The 12,436-nt window shown below is 50.5% G+C and overlaps 4 protein-coding genes across 4 annotated transcripts; 3 read left to right on the forward strand and 1 right to left on the reverse strand.

Moving 5' to 3' along the window:
- Positions 1 to 27: 27 nt before the first annotated feature.
- On the reverse strand, positions 28 to 1,783 carry LOC9630922 (flavonoid 3'-monooxygenase). Its single transcript, XM_002967847.2, has 2 exons — positions 807 to 1,783; positions 28 to 754 (listed from the first exon to the last, which is right to left on the reverse strand). Exons 1-2 carry the CDS (start codon positions 1,710 to 1,712, stop codon positions 146 to 148), a joined length of 1,515 nt encoding a protein of 504 aa, XP_002967893.1. The 5' UTR covers positions 1,713 to 1,783; the 3' UTR covers positions 28 to 145.
- On the forward strand, positions 1,745 to 9,788 carry LOC9630923. Its single transcript, XM_024672755.1, has 11 exons — positions 1,745 to 3,602; positions 3,806 to 4,033; positions 4,120 to 4,203; positions 4,361 to 4,424; positions 4,972 to 5,245; positions 5,463 to 5,612; positions 6,236 to 6,353; positions 6,594 to 6,676; positions 6,857 to 7,045; positions 7,102 to 7,374; positions 7,465 to 9,788. The coding sequence occupies exons 1-11, from the start codon at positions 1,812 to 1,814 to the stop codon at positions 9,695 to 9,697; spliced, it is 5,487 nt and encodes a 1,828-aa protein (XP_024528523.1). The 5' UTR covers positions 1,745 to 1,811; the 3' UTR covers positions 9,698 to 9,788.
- LOC112345620 (NACHT, LRR and PYD domains-containing protein 5-like) lies at positions 4,945 to 7,463 on the forward strand. The gene is made up of 14 exons (XM_024672765.1): positions 4,945 to 5,076; positions 5,137 to 5,245; positions 5,298 to 5,407; positions 5,463 to 5,536; positions 5,605 to 5,707; positions 5,764 to 5,806; positions 5,859 to 5,921; positions 5,971 to 6,179; positions 6,236 to 6,353; positions 6,405 to 6,505; positions 6,563 to 6,676; positions 6,734 to 7,045; positions 7,102 to 7,259; positions 7,314 to 7,463. Exons 2-14 carry the CDS (start codon positions 5,234 to 5,236, stop codon positions 7,460 to 7,462), a joined length of 1,566 nt encoding a protein of 521 aa, XP_024528533.1. The 5' UTR covers positions 4,945 to 5,076; positions 5,137 to 5,233; the 3' UTR covers position 7,463.
- Positions 9,789 to 9,898: 110 nt separating the features above from the next.
- LOC9632851 (signal recognition particle 54 kDa protein, chloroplastic) lies at positions 9,899 to 12,435 on the forward strand. The gene is made up of 15 exons (XM_002967579.2): positions 9,899 to 10,018; positions 10,074 to 10,224; positions 10,285 to 10,352; positions 10,403 to 10,504; positions 10,564 to 10,716; positions 10,766 to 10,843; positions 10,895 to 11,020; positions 11,073 to 11,175; positions 11,237 to 11,337; positions 11,398 to 11,535; positions 11,591 to 11,734; positions 11,792 to 11,867; positions 11,916 to 12,001; positions 12,060 to 12,182; positions 12,241 to 12,435. The coding sequence occupies exons 1-15, from the start codon at positions 9,932 to 9,934 to the stop codon at positions 12,349 to 12,351; spliced, it is 1,647 nt and encodes a 548-aa protein (XP_002967625.2). The 5' UTR covers positions 9,899 to 9,931; the 3' UTR covers positions 12,352 to 12,435.
- The last annotated feature ends 1 nt before the right edge of the window (position 12,436 follows it).

Raw genomic sequence — 12,436 nt, forward strand, 5'->3', positions numbered from 1 at the left:
TACTACCACAATATGAAACCCTAATGGTTCCCCGTGGCCACATTTATACAATGACACAGGGTGGTCCTAAACAAGGTGGCCAAGTGGCCCAAACGATTCCTAAGAATATGCTTAACCACGATTCTTACGAATATACTTAATGCGGCTAATATGCTTCGTCGTCTAGTCTTCGTCTTGCTCGCAGCCTCAGGGGAGTTCTAGGGCCGGCGATGATTCCATCGCCCTCGATGAGATCCACCGCACCGGCGCTACTCCAGTCGAATCCGTGCACGAGGGCGCCGACGATGTGCTGGAGCTTGATCATCGCGAGCGCGTGGGCCGGGCATCGCCTCCGGCCCGACGAGAATGGGAGGAGCTCGAAGTGGCTGCCATGGACGCCAATCTCCGTGCCGAGGAATCTGTCCGGATCGAATCGCGACGCGTCGCTCCACAGCCGATCGTCCCGCCCCAGCGCCCAGAGATTGACGAAGATGGTGGATTTCGCGGGGATGGCGTAGCCGCCCAGGGAGGATTCCTCCTCGTTGAGGTGGGGGTCGTCCAGCGGCGCCGAGGGATGGAGGCGGAGAACTTCCTTGGCGATGGCTTGGAGATAGGGGAGCGATGGAATGGCCGACTCGTCCATGAGCCGTGATCTTCCCACGACGCTGTCAAGCTCCTGCTGGGCTCGCGACAGGGTGTGGGGATTTGAGGCCAGCTCCGCCATCGCCCACTCGACCGCCGCGGCGGTCGTGCCGATCCCCGGGAGCAAGGCGTCCTATAACATCAAAGCATGTTAGAGAGAGAATAAGAACATTCAAGAAGCCTACGCTGAGAATTCCCATGATTTGCTTGTCCGAGAGCTGGTTTTGCAGTAGCACGTCGATCACGTCCTTGCCTTTTTCATCCTGGATCATCACAGTGTTCTTCCTGTGCTCCTGGATGATCATCGTGAAGAGAGGCTCGAGCTTGCTCATCAGTCTCTTGAATCTCCCCTCGAGCCCCTGGAGATCGAAAATGCCCAGCGCTGGAAAGTAGTCTGCCAGATTGAGTTCTCCCCACAGGAAGTTCCCCTCTGCCAGATACTTCTCGAATTCTCGCTCGAGCTCGCGGGTGATCCTCTCGGCATCTGGGTTGTCAATGTTCTTCCCGAGATAGTGATCGCCAAAGAGCATTCGCATGATGATCCTTCCCACAACTCCCTCCGCGATCTTCCTCACATCGACGCTCGCCCAATCTCTCCCGTGGCCGGTGATTCCTAGCAGGGAGTCCACCGTCTTGAGGACCTCTTCTCGGCGAAGCCATGCCTGGGAGCTCAATCGCGACGGCGCCATGAGCTCGTTGCTGAAAGCCTTGCGCACCACTCTCCAGTTCTCGTTGAGCGGGCAGAGATTGGGATCGCTGTGCTCGAATCCGATGTATTTCCCGGTCATGGACAGCGGCCTGGACGAGAATTGCGCGTCCTTGAATCGGAGAACCTCCATAGCCAGATCTTTGCCGTGGACGAGGAAGATTTTGGAGGAGCCAATTGGCATGGTGACAATGGGGCCGAATTTCTTGGAGAGCTCCAAGAATCCGCGGTGCCTCTGATGGAAGGGGAAGGAGGGCAAGCAGCCGATCAATGGCCATTGGAACGGACCTGGAGGGAGCGCTGCTCGATCTCGCGATTTTCTTGCGCGTAACACGAACAGTAGAAACCCCAAGATGATCGCCGCGAAAGCAAGATGCCCTTCCATCGCTGCCAGTCGCAATCCCTAGCGCTAGACTGGACTATCGAAGTATCGCATTCGTGTCGTGATGCTCTTGACTCCAGAGTTTAGGGTTCATGGGTTTGAATGGCTAGTCATGCCGCGCATTCCGTGCTCAATCGATCGATCGATCGATGGGCGCCAAATCCCTCCTCGCCAAGAGATCGATCCAACAGCAGCAGCGGGAAGGTTGGGATCAAGAAGAGCCTGCGCCGCGAGATCCCGACGCCGCAAGAATGGGCGGAGATGAAGCGGCTGCTGGAGCAGATGGAGGCCCGGGAGATCCAGGCAGAAATTTCGGCTTGCGCGGCGATTCTCACGGCTTGTAGCGATCTGCGAGCTCTTCCCGAGGGTAAGCGCGTTCACGGGCTCGTCATGAGGGAATCGCTCCTCCAAGACGAGAGGCCTGACGAATCGCTGCTGGAAAACATCGTCATCCAGATGTATCTGCGGTGTGGCTGCACGGATCTGGCGCTCGATGTCTTCGATAGGATGAAGGACCAGAACGTTGTGGCATGGACTTCTCTCATCTCGGCATTTACCTTTGCCGGGCATTTTGGCGATGCGATGGTCTTGTTCCGCAAGATGCTTCTCTCGGGGGTCTCGCCGGACAGGATCACTTTCACATCGATTGTCAACACCGCTGGGGCTCTAGGATCTCTCGGAAATGCCAGGTTTGTGCACGAATGCATTGTAGAGGCTGGATTTGGATCTCACACCGTGGTTGGCACTGCAGTTCTTGGGATGTATAGCAAATGCCGGAGCCTGGAGCTCGCGAGAGCGGCCTTCGAGTCAATCGTAGCTCACGACCGGATCTCATACACCGCGATGATCACTGCTTACTCGGAGAACTCGTCCAGCGAAGCCTTGGTGCTCTTCCACAAGATGGTGCTCGAGGGCGTCACTCTGTGCGATATAACTTTGGCCTCGGCGCTCAACGCCTGTGGAGATCCGGCGATGCTACGCCACGGCAAAGTGATTCACGGGATGGCTGGCGAGAAAGGACTCGAGTCGGACATGGTGGTCGGGACTGCGTTGGTAAACATGTACAGCAAATGCGGAGAGATCCAGCAGGCGAAGGTGGTGTTCGACCGGATGATCCAGCGAGACGTGGTTTTATGGACCGCCATGATCGGGGGCTATGCCGAGAACGGGCAGCCGAGGCTGGCGTTCGATCTTTTTCGGCAGATGCAGCAGCAAAGCTCTGTGAGGCCGAACAGGGTCACGTATCTCACGCTCGCCAACGCGTGCTCGGAGAAGGCAGCGCTTCCAGACGCGAGATTTCTCCACGCGAAGATCAGCTCCGAGAAGATCGACGACCCCGTCACTGGCAGCGCGGTTGTCTCCATGTACGGGAGGTGTGGGAGCGTCGGCGACGCGAGACAAGCTTTCGAGCAGCTCAAGAACAAGTGCGCGGTGGCCTGGAACTCGATCATCGCGGTGCACACCCAGATCGGCGACGCCGATGAATCGCTGGAGCTGCTGGGCCGGATGCTGCTGGATGGATCCAAGCCGGACAGGGTGACTTTCATCAGCGTTCTCTCGATGTGTAGCCACGCCGGGATGGTGAAGCAAGGGTGCGAGATCTTTACGTCGATCCGGGATGATCACAGGCTTGAGCCGGCGATGGAGCACTACAGCTGCGTCACGGATATGCTGGGACGAGCAGGGTGGCTGGAGGAGGCCGAGAACTTTGTGAAGAAGATGGGCTTGGAGCCCGACGATGGGATCTGGGCGTGCTTGCTTGGAGCGTGTAGAATGTATGGCGATGTCGAGAGGAGCGAGAGGATCGCAAGGAAAGTTTTGGAGCTCCAGCCTCATAACAGCGAGGCTTATGTTGTGCTGTGTAATAGCCTAAAAGATTCGTTGAATATGCCTTAATATTGTAGGGTTTTTTGAAAGCACAGAGGACGTATAACATGACACGTTTATCCCTTACGTCGCAAAGCTGCAGGAGAACGTGTTGATTGTGGCGATGAAGGTGGTTGCAGGGACAGCGGCAAGATCACCAGCACCTCATGTTTGTCACATACGATCCCAAATGATCTTAAACATGTAATAATAATTTGAATTGTAAAAAGAGATTTTGTCAATGCAAGCGCCAACCCAAAAGGGTTCTGCACGGGAACGCTGAAGGCATGGCGAGCATGATTTCTTCGCCGAGGGCTTTCGATGGGGAAGAGGTGGTGCAAGACAGGCTCACCATCAAGACGCAGAGCTGCTGGGTGACGACTACACCGAGTTTAATGATCATTAGCGGGACTACCTCAGAAATATCCCCTCTCTCACAGGAACTGCCCATGCCGCGGGTACGCTCTTCTTCTTTACATGTTTTGTTACAGTTGTGAGTTTTGTGGGTGTGAGTTTTGCAGCTTGATCTTGTTCGAGCGATCAGAAGTATGGCTACAGCGAGGAGTCAAATCCTTGTTTCGACTTCGATTTCAAGAAGGTCGAGGCGCCTTTTGACACTGAGAGTCTGGTACCTGTATATTTGTCGCAGCTTCAAATTTGGTGCTACTTCTGGGGTCTTGGAAGCGAGAGTTGTGGCCGGACCGATCACGATCACAGTTCCAAAATTTGATTCACGTGTTGTTACTCTGTTTTTAACAGAACTTTTCTCAGCCACGTCATTGTAGGTTAAGGTAGGAATGTGGAAGACATGCTTCGCTGGCTGGCCAGGACTTTCCAACGGGGAGCCAGGTCAACGAAGAGCCCACCGTTGACTAGAATATTCTTAGAGTATTTTGTTATACCAAAGAATATCCTCTCAAAGTTTTTTAATGAACAGTAGTTCATTATAATAATTAAATTTAGGAGCTAACTCTATTAATTATCAGTTTATTTCTCACTCAATTAAAATCTATTTTTCTAATAATATAAAATCCTTTTTTTCTGCCCAGATAAATGTATGGGACAAACTCGAAAACTTATCAAATCTGAAATAATGCGAAGAATTCAAAACAATCTCTACACTCCATAAATATAAATAATTGAAAGATTTGAACACCTTTTACAAATAATTAATAAAATACGTGTGTGTCATTAACATAACGAGACAAAAAAGATCACAGGCTTCAGCCAGCAATGGAGTGGCTGGAGGAGGCCGAGAATATTGTGAAGAAGATGGGCTTGGAGCGCGACGATGCTTGGAGCTTGTAGAATGGCGATGTCGAGAGGAGCGAGAGGATTTTGGAGCTTATAGCTTGAAAGATTCGTTGAATATGCCTTACTACTATTTTCTCCTTAGGGTTTTTGAAAGCTCCGGCGAGGCGAGGCGATCGAATGGTGCCTGCCCGGGCGCCGATGCTCCTAGATGTTTGCTGCAGTAGAATGGCGGCGATCCTCAGCGAAGGTGAGACTGGTGTGGATTATTCGCGGCGAGAGAGGACATTTGATTTGATCGATCTATCAGATTTTAGCGCGCAGGCGCAGGCGCTGGATTTGCCTCTCGACTTGCTGTGCAAGATTTTGCTGGAGCTGCCTCCCCTGGCGCTGCATTATTTGGAGCAATGTGCCTCAGGGTAATGATTCTATCGGCAGTTCTTTGATTTTTTTTTCTTTGTTCACAGACAGTACGAGGAAGTCTTCTCGCTGGCATGGAAAAGTTTGGCTGAATGCCATCACAATACTTTACTCAAGCACGGTACCTGGAAGGATGCTTACTGGGAAGCTCACGTCCAAGCGTAAGGAAAAATGACTTGTTTGGTCTCTCCTGTTTACTCATCGCTTTGTATTTAGCTGCCTCAATGCTGTAACGACTGAGCTCTCTGCTCCAAATTTCGATGGCCAGATAGGAGATCTTCTTGTACCAGGTATCAGTTTCTGGTGTCAAGCATTTTTATGTTTGTGGATTAGTTTTGAGTTGCCTGTAGAAATTCAGAGGCTTTGGTATACAGGATTGGTGCGAGGAATGCTGCCTGCTGCGAGGAGAGCGATTTCACGTCCTTGAAAAACACGATACCTTTACTTTCGAGATATGTGAAGTAAGTTTTTTTCCGCTCACAAGAGTTCATTCTTGTTTAACATTGACTTTTGAAAGGTCCTTACGCTTACGGAGCGTTCTATGTTCCAGCGAACTAGTGGTAAAAATCTCTTGTTTGTTTTCAACTTTATTGATGTTTCTCTGCTTGACAGAGTCTATTTGATTCAGCCGAACTAGCGAGCCTTTCTTTCTTGAACATCAAAACATCTACACAGGTTTGTGTCTTCAGGAAAGAAAATGCTCTAATTTTTTTCCTTCGGGCAGTTCGGTCTTATAGTTAAACTTCTAGCTCGTAACGTCAGAGCTCTTCGACGGCTTGAGTTTCATTACTGCAAGTTTTTTGAACAAGATTTCAACACTTTACTGGGCATGCTAAAATCAGCTGATGTTTTGAGTGATTTCGCCATCACTTGCTCAAGCATTCAGGTTCCGTCGGCGTCGTTGGAAATGCAACAGTTTCTAAGAAGTTGCAGGCAAGCTTATTACCTCTTTCTTTACTTAGTGATCATGGGAAAATGTTGTCTTACAGGTCTCTAGCATGCGTGCATCTCGTCAGCAATAGAATGCACACGCAATTTACAAGCTCTATCGTAGTCGAGCTGTTCTCCCTCTCTTCGCTTGGTACCCTTGATTTTGCAGACAATCTGGTAATAGCTTCTTTGATTAGAATGTTTTCTTCTCTAACGTCTTTCTGGCAGCTAGAAAGCTGTTTTGAATCTCCCACAGTCAACCAGTTTTTTATCAACTGTGCGGTTAAGCAACTCCCATTCACACCTGGACTTAAGGTTCTCAACCTGAAGTAAGAAAAAGAGTTTCAAAGGTGCATGATAGGTTCTAACCGCTTTACTTCATACAGATCTTGTTTCTTGAGTTCTGCGTGTGTTCAGAACCTTGTTCATTACTTGAAATGTCTACCACACCTGCACACTTTAAACTTGAGCGACAATCCAGTGGCCGATGAGGGTATCAAGTAAGCTATTCAAGTATTTTGTATGTTCTCTTGCACATTTATATCTTTTCGATACAGGTCTGTTGCTTGCTGCTTACAGACAAGCCTCTCTGCACTTATGGAACTGAACGTCGCTGGCTGTGAATTAAGCTGGAACGGGCTATCTTCACTTTTGGATTCCTTGGTTTCAACCAATCACAGGTTGCGTTCCTTGTCCGTTGCAGATAACAGTTTTGGTAGGAGTGGCTCTGCGGTTCTTGCAAAATATCTTCAGAAAAGCGCCGTGAAAGAGCTTGATATTTCTGAGATTGGACTTGGTTCCCTGGGCTGCTCTTCGGAGCTAGCATCAGCTTTAATTCAGAACCAGACACTGGAACATCTGAACATAAGGTGGGATTTCCTAAACGAAACCATTATGTTATTAACCTTTGCGGTTTTGATCTCAGCAAAAACAGGATTGCTTTTCCTGGAGCAGAATTATTACATGCAGTCATCTCCAAAGGTCAGGGTGTACTTACAGACATCAATGCGAGCTTCAATCTTCTCAACGTTGAGGCTATGAAGCGTCTTGCTTCTGCGCTGCAGACGAAGGCCGCCCTTGGTGGTACTTTTGACATCATTTTTTTTATGGATCCATCTCACATTCTTCGGGCTGCAGGGAGGATGAAGCGACTAGACTTGCTAGGAAATCCCGGAATCCCGCCTCCAGGCGCCAACTTGTTTGGCTCGTTCTCTGAAGGACCTGACGCCATTGTGCTTCTTTCGAGCTCCCAGTTTTATGTTCCACTGCACGACGATGATCCTTGAATTCTGCATATGGACACGCTGGTTTTAGCATCTTGGCCGACAAGGCTCAAAGGTAATGACGCCCGACAAAGCAGAGCAGCGGCTACCAGGATTGCTAGCTCGGAAATCGAGGCAACTATAAACAACAAATTGGGATGGGTGGAAAATCTAGCAGAGGCAGTAAATCAGCTATACAGCGGCGCTACAGTAATAGATCCCGGGGTTTACGTGGAGCTCTTGAAATGGTCCGGCAGGGAACGGAATTTAGACGAAGGAAAGCGTGTTCACTCCCACATCATGCAAACTGGATACGAAGGGGATCGTATGGTGATGAACTTGGTGGTGGAGATGTACGGGAAGTGTGGGGATGTGGAGCAAGCGGGAAACGTCTTCGATAGTATACAGGATCCCAACGTGTTTTCGTGGACCATCATCATCGCTGCGTATGCCCAGAATGGTCATTGCATGGAGGTCTTGAGGCTTCTTTCGAGGATGAACCAGGCGGGTGTCAAACCAGATGGTTATACGTTTACAACTGTTCTGGGAGCATGCACGGCCGTTGGGGCACTCGAAGAGGCCAAGATTCTTCATGCAGCTACGATCTCGAGCACCGGCCTGGACAGGGACGCTGCAGTCGGCACTGCTCTCATAAATCTCTATGGGAAGTGTGGAGCACTCGAGGAGGCTTTTGGAGTTTTCGTCCAGATCGATAACAAGGATATCGTCAGCTGGAGCTCCATGATAGCAGCATTCGCTCAGAGCGGGCAAGCCAAGTCCGCGATCCAGCTCTTGATGCTCATGGACTTGGAAGGTGTCCGTCCCAACAACGTCACCTTTGTCAATGTCCTGGAGGCTGTCACGAGCTTGAAAGCCTTCCAATATGGCAAAGAGATCCACGCCCGTATCGTCCAAGCCGGTTACAGTGACGACGTCTGCCTCACAAGTGCGCTGGTGAAGATGTACTGCAACTGGGGCTGGGTCGAGACTGCAAGGTCCATCTTTGAGAGCTCCCGTGAAAGAGACGTTGTTTCCTGGAGCTCGATGATAGCAGGCTACTCTCAGAACGAGTCGCCCGCAAGAGCACTGTCACTGTTCCGCGAGATGGAGGTTGACGGTGTCCAGCCAAACTCTGTCACTTTTGTGAGCGCCATCGATGCCTGTGCCGGGGTTGGAGCTCTCCGACGAGGAACGCAGCTCCACGAGCGGGTCCGGTGTCTGGGCCTGGACAAAGACGTCCCCGTTGCGACCGCTCTCGTCAACTTGTATGGGAAGTGCGGCAGGCTGGAAGAGGCCGAGGCCGTGTTTCTGGGGATGAAGAAGAAGAACTTGCTCACTTGGACGTCGATAGCAATGGCCTATGGTCAGAACGGGCATGGAAGCCGGTCACTCAAGCTCTTGCACGGGATGGAGCTTCAAGGCATGAAACCCGACGGGATAGTGTTTGTGGCCATCCTTGTCTCGTGTAACTACGCCGGGCAGATGAGCAAGGGACTCCACTACTACAATCTGATGACCCAAGACTTCGGCATTGCTCCAGCAGTGGAGCACTGCGGCTGCATGGTTGATATCCTGGGACGAGCGGGGAAGCTGGAGGCGGCGGAGCAGCTGATAAACACTATGAAGTTCGAGTCAAGCCTGGCGTGGATGATGCTTCTCACCGCTTGCAAGGCGCACAACGATACCGCTCGAGCCGCCCGTGCCGCAGAGAAGATCTTCCAGCTGGAGCCCAAGAACGCGACGCCTTACGTCCTTCTCTCGAGCGTCTTCTGCGCCGCTGGGAGCTGGGAGGCCGCTGAGGAGACGAGGAGGAGGATGGATGGCCGGGGGGTGCAAAGGCTGCTGGGAAGGAGCTCGATCGAGATCGGGGACAGGGTGCACGAGTTCGTAGCGGCCAGCGATGTGCTGCCTCACCACTTGGTCGGGGAGATCTTCGCGGCCTTGGAGAAGCTAGGCAGGGAGATGCAAGGCGCTGGCTACGTCCCGGATGCTACTGCGGTGCGCTTGCGGGATGTGGAGGAGGGTGGCAAGGAGAACGCGGTGCCATACCATAGCGAGATGCTGGCGCTGGGACTGGGGATCATCTCCACGCCCGCTGGAACGCCGCTCCGGATCACCAAGAACTTGAGGATGTGCTCCGACTGCCATATCGCCACCAAGTTTGTGTCCAAGCTCGTCCACCGGCGTATCAGCGTGAGAGATGGAAGGCGCCACCACCACTTTGAGAATGGAGTTTGCTCGTGCGGGGATTACTGGTAGAATGGCAAGAATCTCGGCTGTGGAGATTAACGTTTATGTATGGCCTGATGCGTTGACCTTATTTAACTTTACATTGACTTTCTTGGCTTTGTATTTGACGTCATTTGAGCTAAATGGGCGACGTGGCGTATAACACGTGGCATTTTAGTGACGGGGCAAGTACGTGGCTGTCACGTCACTACCATTCAAATTGCAGATAATGGAACATTTGGAGCTAGGGCTCTTTCTTGCTCGATGACGGCCCCGGCGCTGGCGGCATCTCAATGGCGCTGTTTCGCGTGTGGATCTAAGCTCGGCGCGGCCAATGCGGAGTTTGTATCGGTAAGGTGTCGGCATGAGTGTATGAAAATCTTCGTCATCGGGTTCCTCTTCCCAGCCGCAATTCCTGAGGCTCTCGGCGGCGCCAAGGAGGCCGTGGATTTCTATCAAGAAGAGCTGCGGGCGTGGGGGATTGGCGATTCGTGCGGCCGTTTTTGATCAGCTCTCGACGAGCTTGGAGAAAGTATGGACAAAGCTCCAAGGAGAAGGTGATATGATAGAGGAAAACGAGCTCTTCCTTATGCTGACACTGTGTGTTCGTCTTATAGAAACGCTAACCAGCGAGAATATGAAAGAGCCATTGCAGGATATCCGTCGAGCCCTGCTCGAAGCAGATGTAAGTAGCTCAAGGAAACTTTAGACATTCTTGCTTCTTTCTTTTGCTAGGTGAGCTTGCCAGTGGTTCGAAAACTCGTGGGCTCTATCGCGGAGAAAGCTGTCGGCACAGGCGTTATACGTGGAGTGAGGCCGGACCAGCAGCTTGTCAAGGTATGTGGCTCACTTTGATTCCAATTAGTTTTCCTACTTGAAGAAGTTCCAGGATGCAGGTTGTGTATGACGAGCTCATATCTCTCATGGGTGGCCAAGCGGCACACATTGAGTTTTCTGGAACGCCTCCCACCGTGATTCTTATGGCTGGGCTTCAAGGTGTGGGAAAAACCACCGCTTGCGGGAAACTGGCGCTTTACATGAAGAAAAAGGTACTACGCAATGTCTGCGTCTGGTTTGTAGATAAGATTTTTTCTTCAGGGAAAGAGCTGCATGCTTGTGGCTACAGACATTTACAGGCCTGCTGCAATTGAGCAACTGATTACTCTAGGAAAACAGGTGATTATTCTATAGTAGTCTGAAATGGAAGTCTTACTTCTGTGGGAACAGGTTGAGGTTCCTGTGTTCGAGGCAGGGACTGAGCTAAGTCCTGTAGAGATTGCGAAAAGAGGTCTGAAAGAAGCAAAGGAGAAAGGAACAGACGTTCTTATTGTGGATACTGCTGGACGCCTTCAGGTATTGTCTGTTTTTCAAAATCTCGTGTCTCACAGTTTACATCGTCTGCCAGGTTGATGCCACAATGATGGACGAACTAAAGCAAATGAAAAAAGTCCTTAATCCAAACGAGGTGCTACTGGTTGTCGATGCCATGACGGGCCAGGAGGCTGCTGGTGAGTATCTTCAGTTCAGTAAGCTCATGCAAATCCTGAGTTATTTCTTGCCGTTTTCCAGCTCTGGTATCTGCTTTCAATTTGGAAGTGGGAATCACTGGAGCTATAATGACAAAGGTCGATGGGGATTCGAGGGGTGGAGCCGCGTTAAGCGTGCAAGAGGTAAGCTTAACGTTTATAAACAAGTGAGCTATCTGGTTGATAACTTGCATTGGTAACCAGGTTTCTGGAAAGCCCATCAAATTCGTTGGAGAAGGTGAGGGTATGAACGCTCTGGAGCTCTTTTATCCCGATCGTATGGCTAGTCGAATTCTGGGCATGGGAGATGTACTGTCGTTTGTAGAGAAGGCCCAAGAATCGGTACGAGAGATCAGTTTTACAGTGATTTTTTCTAACGGTTTTTTGTTTTGATCAGATGATGAAAGAAGATGCCGAAGATATGCAAAAGAAGATTATGGAAGCCAAATACGATTTCAATGACTACTTGAAACAGCTGAATGCACTAGCCCGTATGGGATCAATGGGGGGAGTTTTGAAACTCATACCTGGGATGAACAAGGTGGACACCATTACTATTTCTCACCATTTTCTGCTGTCTAACGTTTGGGTTAAACAGGTCACTCCTCAGCAAATCCGTGAAGCTGAAAGGAGCTTGAGTATAGCAGAAGCAATGATAAACGCCATGACTCCTGGTAAGACCATGCCTGCTGTTCTCTCGTTCTCAGTCATTGTTTCTGCAGAGGAAAGAGAAGATCCAGAGCTTCTTGCCAAGTCGCCCGTTAGAAGAAAAAGAGTTGCCACGGAATCTGGTAGAACGGAAGCACAGGTAAACTGCAAATCTAGTTTTCGAAGCAGATATCTGTACAGTGTCGCGATTTTTGCAGGTTGGCCAGCTTATATCTCAACTATACCAAATGCGTGCTCAAATGAAGAACTTGGCAGCAAGAATGCAGGACGGAAAGATGCCAGGACTGGAAGACCTCGAGGAGCTAAGCAAAGGAGCGAAGGTAAGGTCATGGCATCCATATCTTTATTATGAGCTCTAACACACGGCTTGGATTGTAGCTTCCACCCGGCACAGCAAGAAGGAAGAAAGGCAAATCCGAGCTCCAGAAGCAATTGTCTGCCATTGGAAACAAGCAGTCGGCTCCCAAGGGATTTGGATCGAAAAACTAGTCAACACTCAACTAGGACAAAGTAAGAACTGGAAGCATCACTTTGTAGAGTCTTATCACTATTAACCAGAATTACTTTGTGTGAT

The sequence above is a fragment of the Selaginella moellendorffii genome, unplaced genomic scaffold (genome assembly GCF_000143415.4).
Source record: "Selaginella moellendorffii unplaced genomic scaffold, v1.0 SELMOscaffold_9, whole genome shotgun sequence".
Classification (NCBI taxonomy): Eukaryota; Viridiplantae; Streptophyta; class Lycopodiopsida; order Selaginellales; family Selaginellaceae; genus Selaginella; species Selaginella moellendorffii.

Coding starts and splice junctions, on each gene's coding strand:
- LOC9630922 (XM_002967847.2), bottom strand. CDS start 1,712: ATGGAAGGGCATCTTGCTTTCGCGGCGATCATCTTGGGGTTTCTACTG. Junction 755..806: donor AAATCATGGGAATTCTCAGC/GTAGGCTTCTTG, acceptor TTGATGTTATAG/GACGCCTTGCTCCCGGGGAT.
- LOC9630923 (XM_024672755.1), top strand. CDS start 1,812: ATGGCTAGTCATGCCGCGCATTCCGTGCTCAATCGATCGATCGATCGA. Junction 4,204..4,360: donor CTTTTGACACTGAGAGTCTG/GTACCTGTATAT, acceptor ACGTCATTGTAG/GTTAAGGTAGGAATGTGGAA. Junction 4,425..4,971: donor ACTTTCCAACGGGGAGCCAG/GTCAACGAAGAG, acceptor TTTTCTCCTTAG/GGTTTTTGAAAGCTCCGGCG.
- LOC112345620 (XM_024672765.1), top strand. Junction 6,506..6,562: donor CTTAAGGTTCTCAACCTGAA/GTAAGAAAAAGA, acceptor TACTTCATACAG/ATCTTGTTTCTTGAGTTCTG. Junction 7,046..7,101: donor CTGGAACATCTGAACATAAG/GTGGGATTTCCT, acceptor TTTTGATCTCAG/CAAAAACAGGATTGCTTTTC.
- LOC9632851 (XM_002967579.2), top strand. CDS start 9,932: ATGACGGCCCCGGCGCTGGCGGCATCTCAATGGCGCTGTTTCGCGTGT. Junction 10,225..10,284: donor GACAAAGCTCCAAGGAGAAG/GTGATATGATAG, acceptor TTCGTCTTATAG/AAACGCTAACCAGCGAGAAT. Junction 11,536..11,590: donor TAGAGAAGGCCCAAGAATCG/GTACGAGAGATC, acceptor TGTTTTGATCAG/ATGATGAAAGAAGATGCCGA.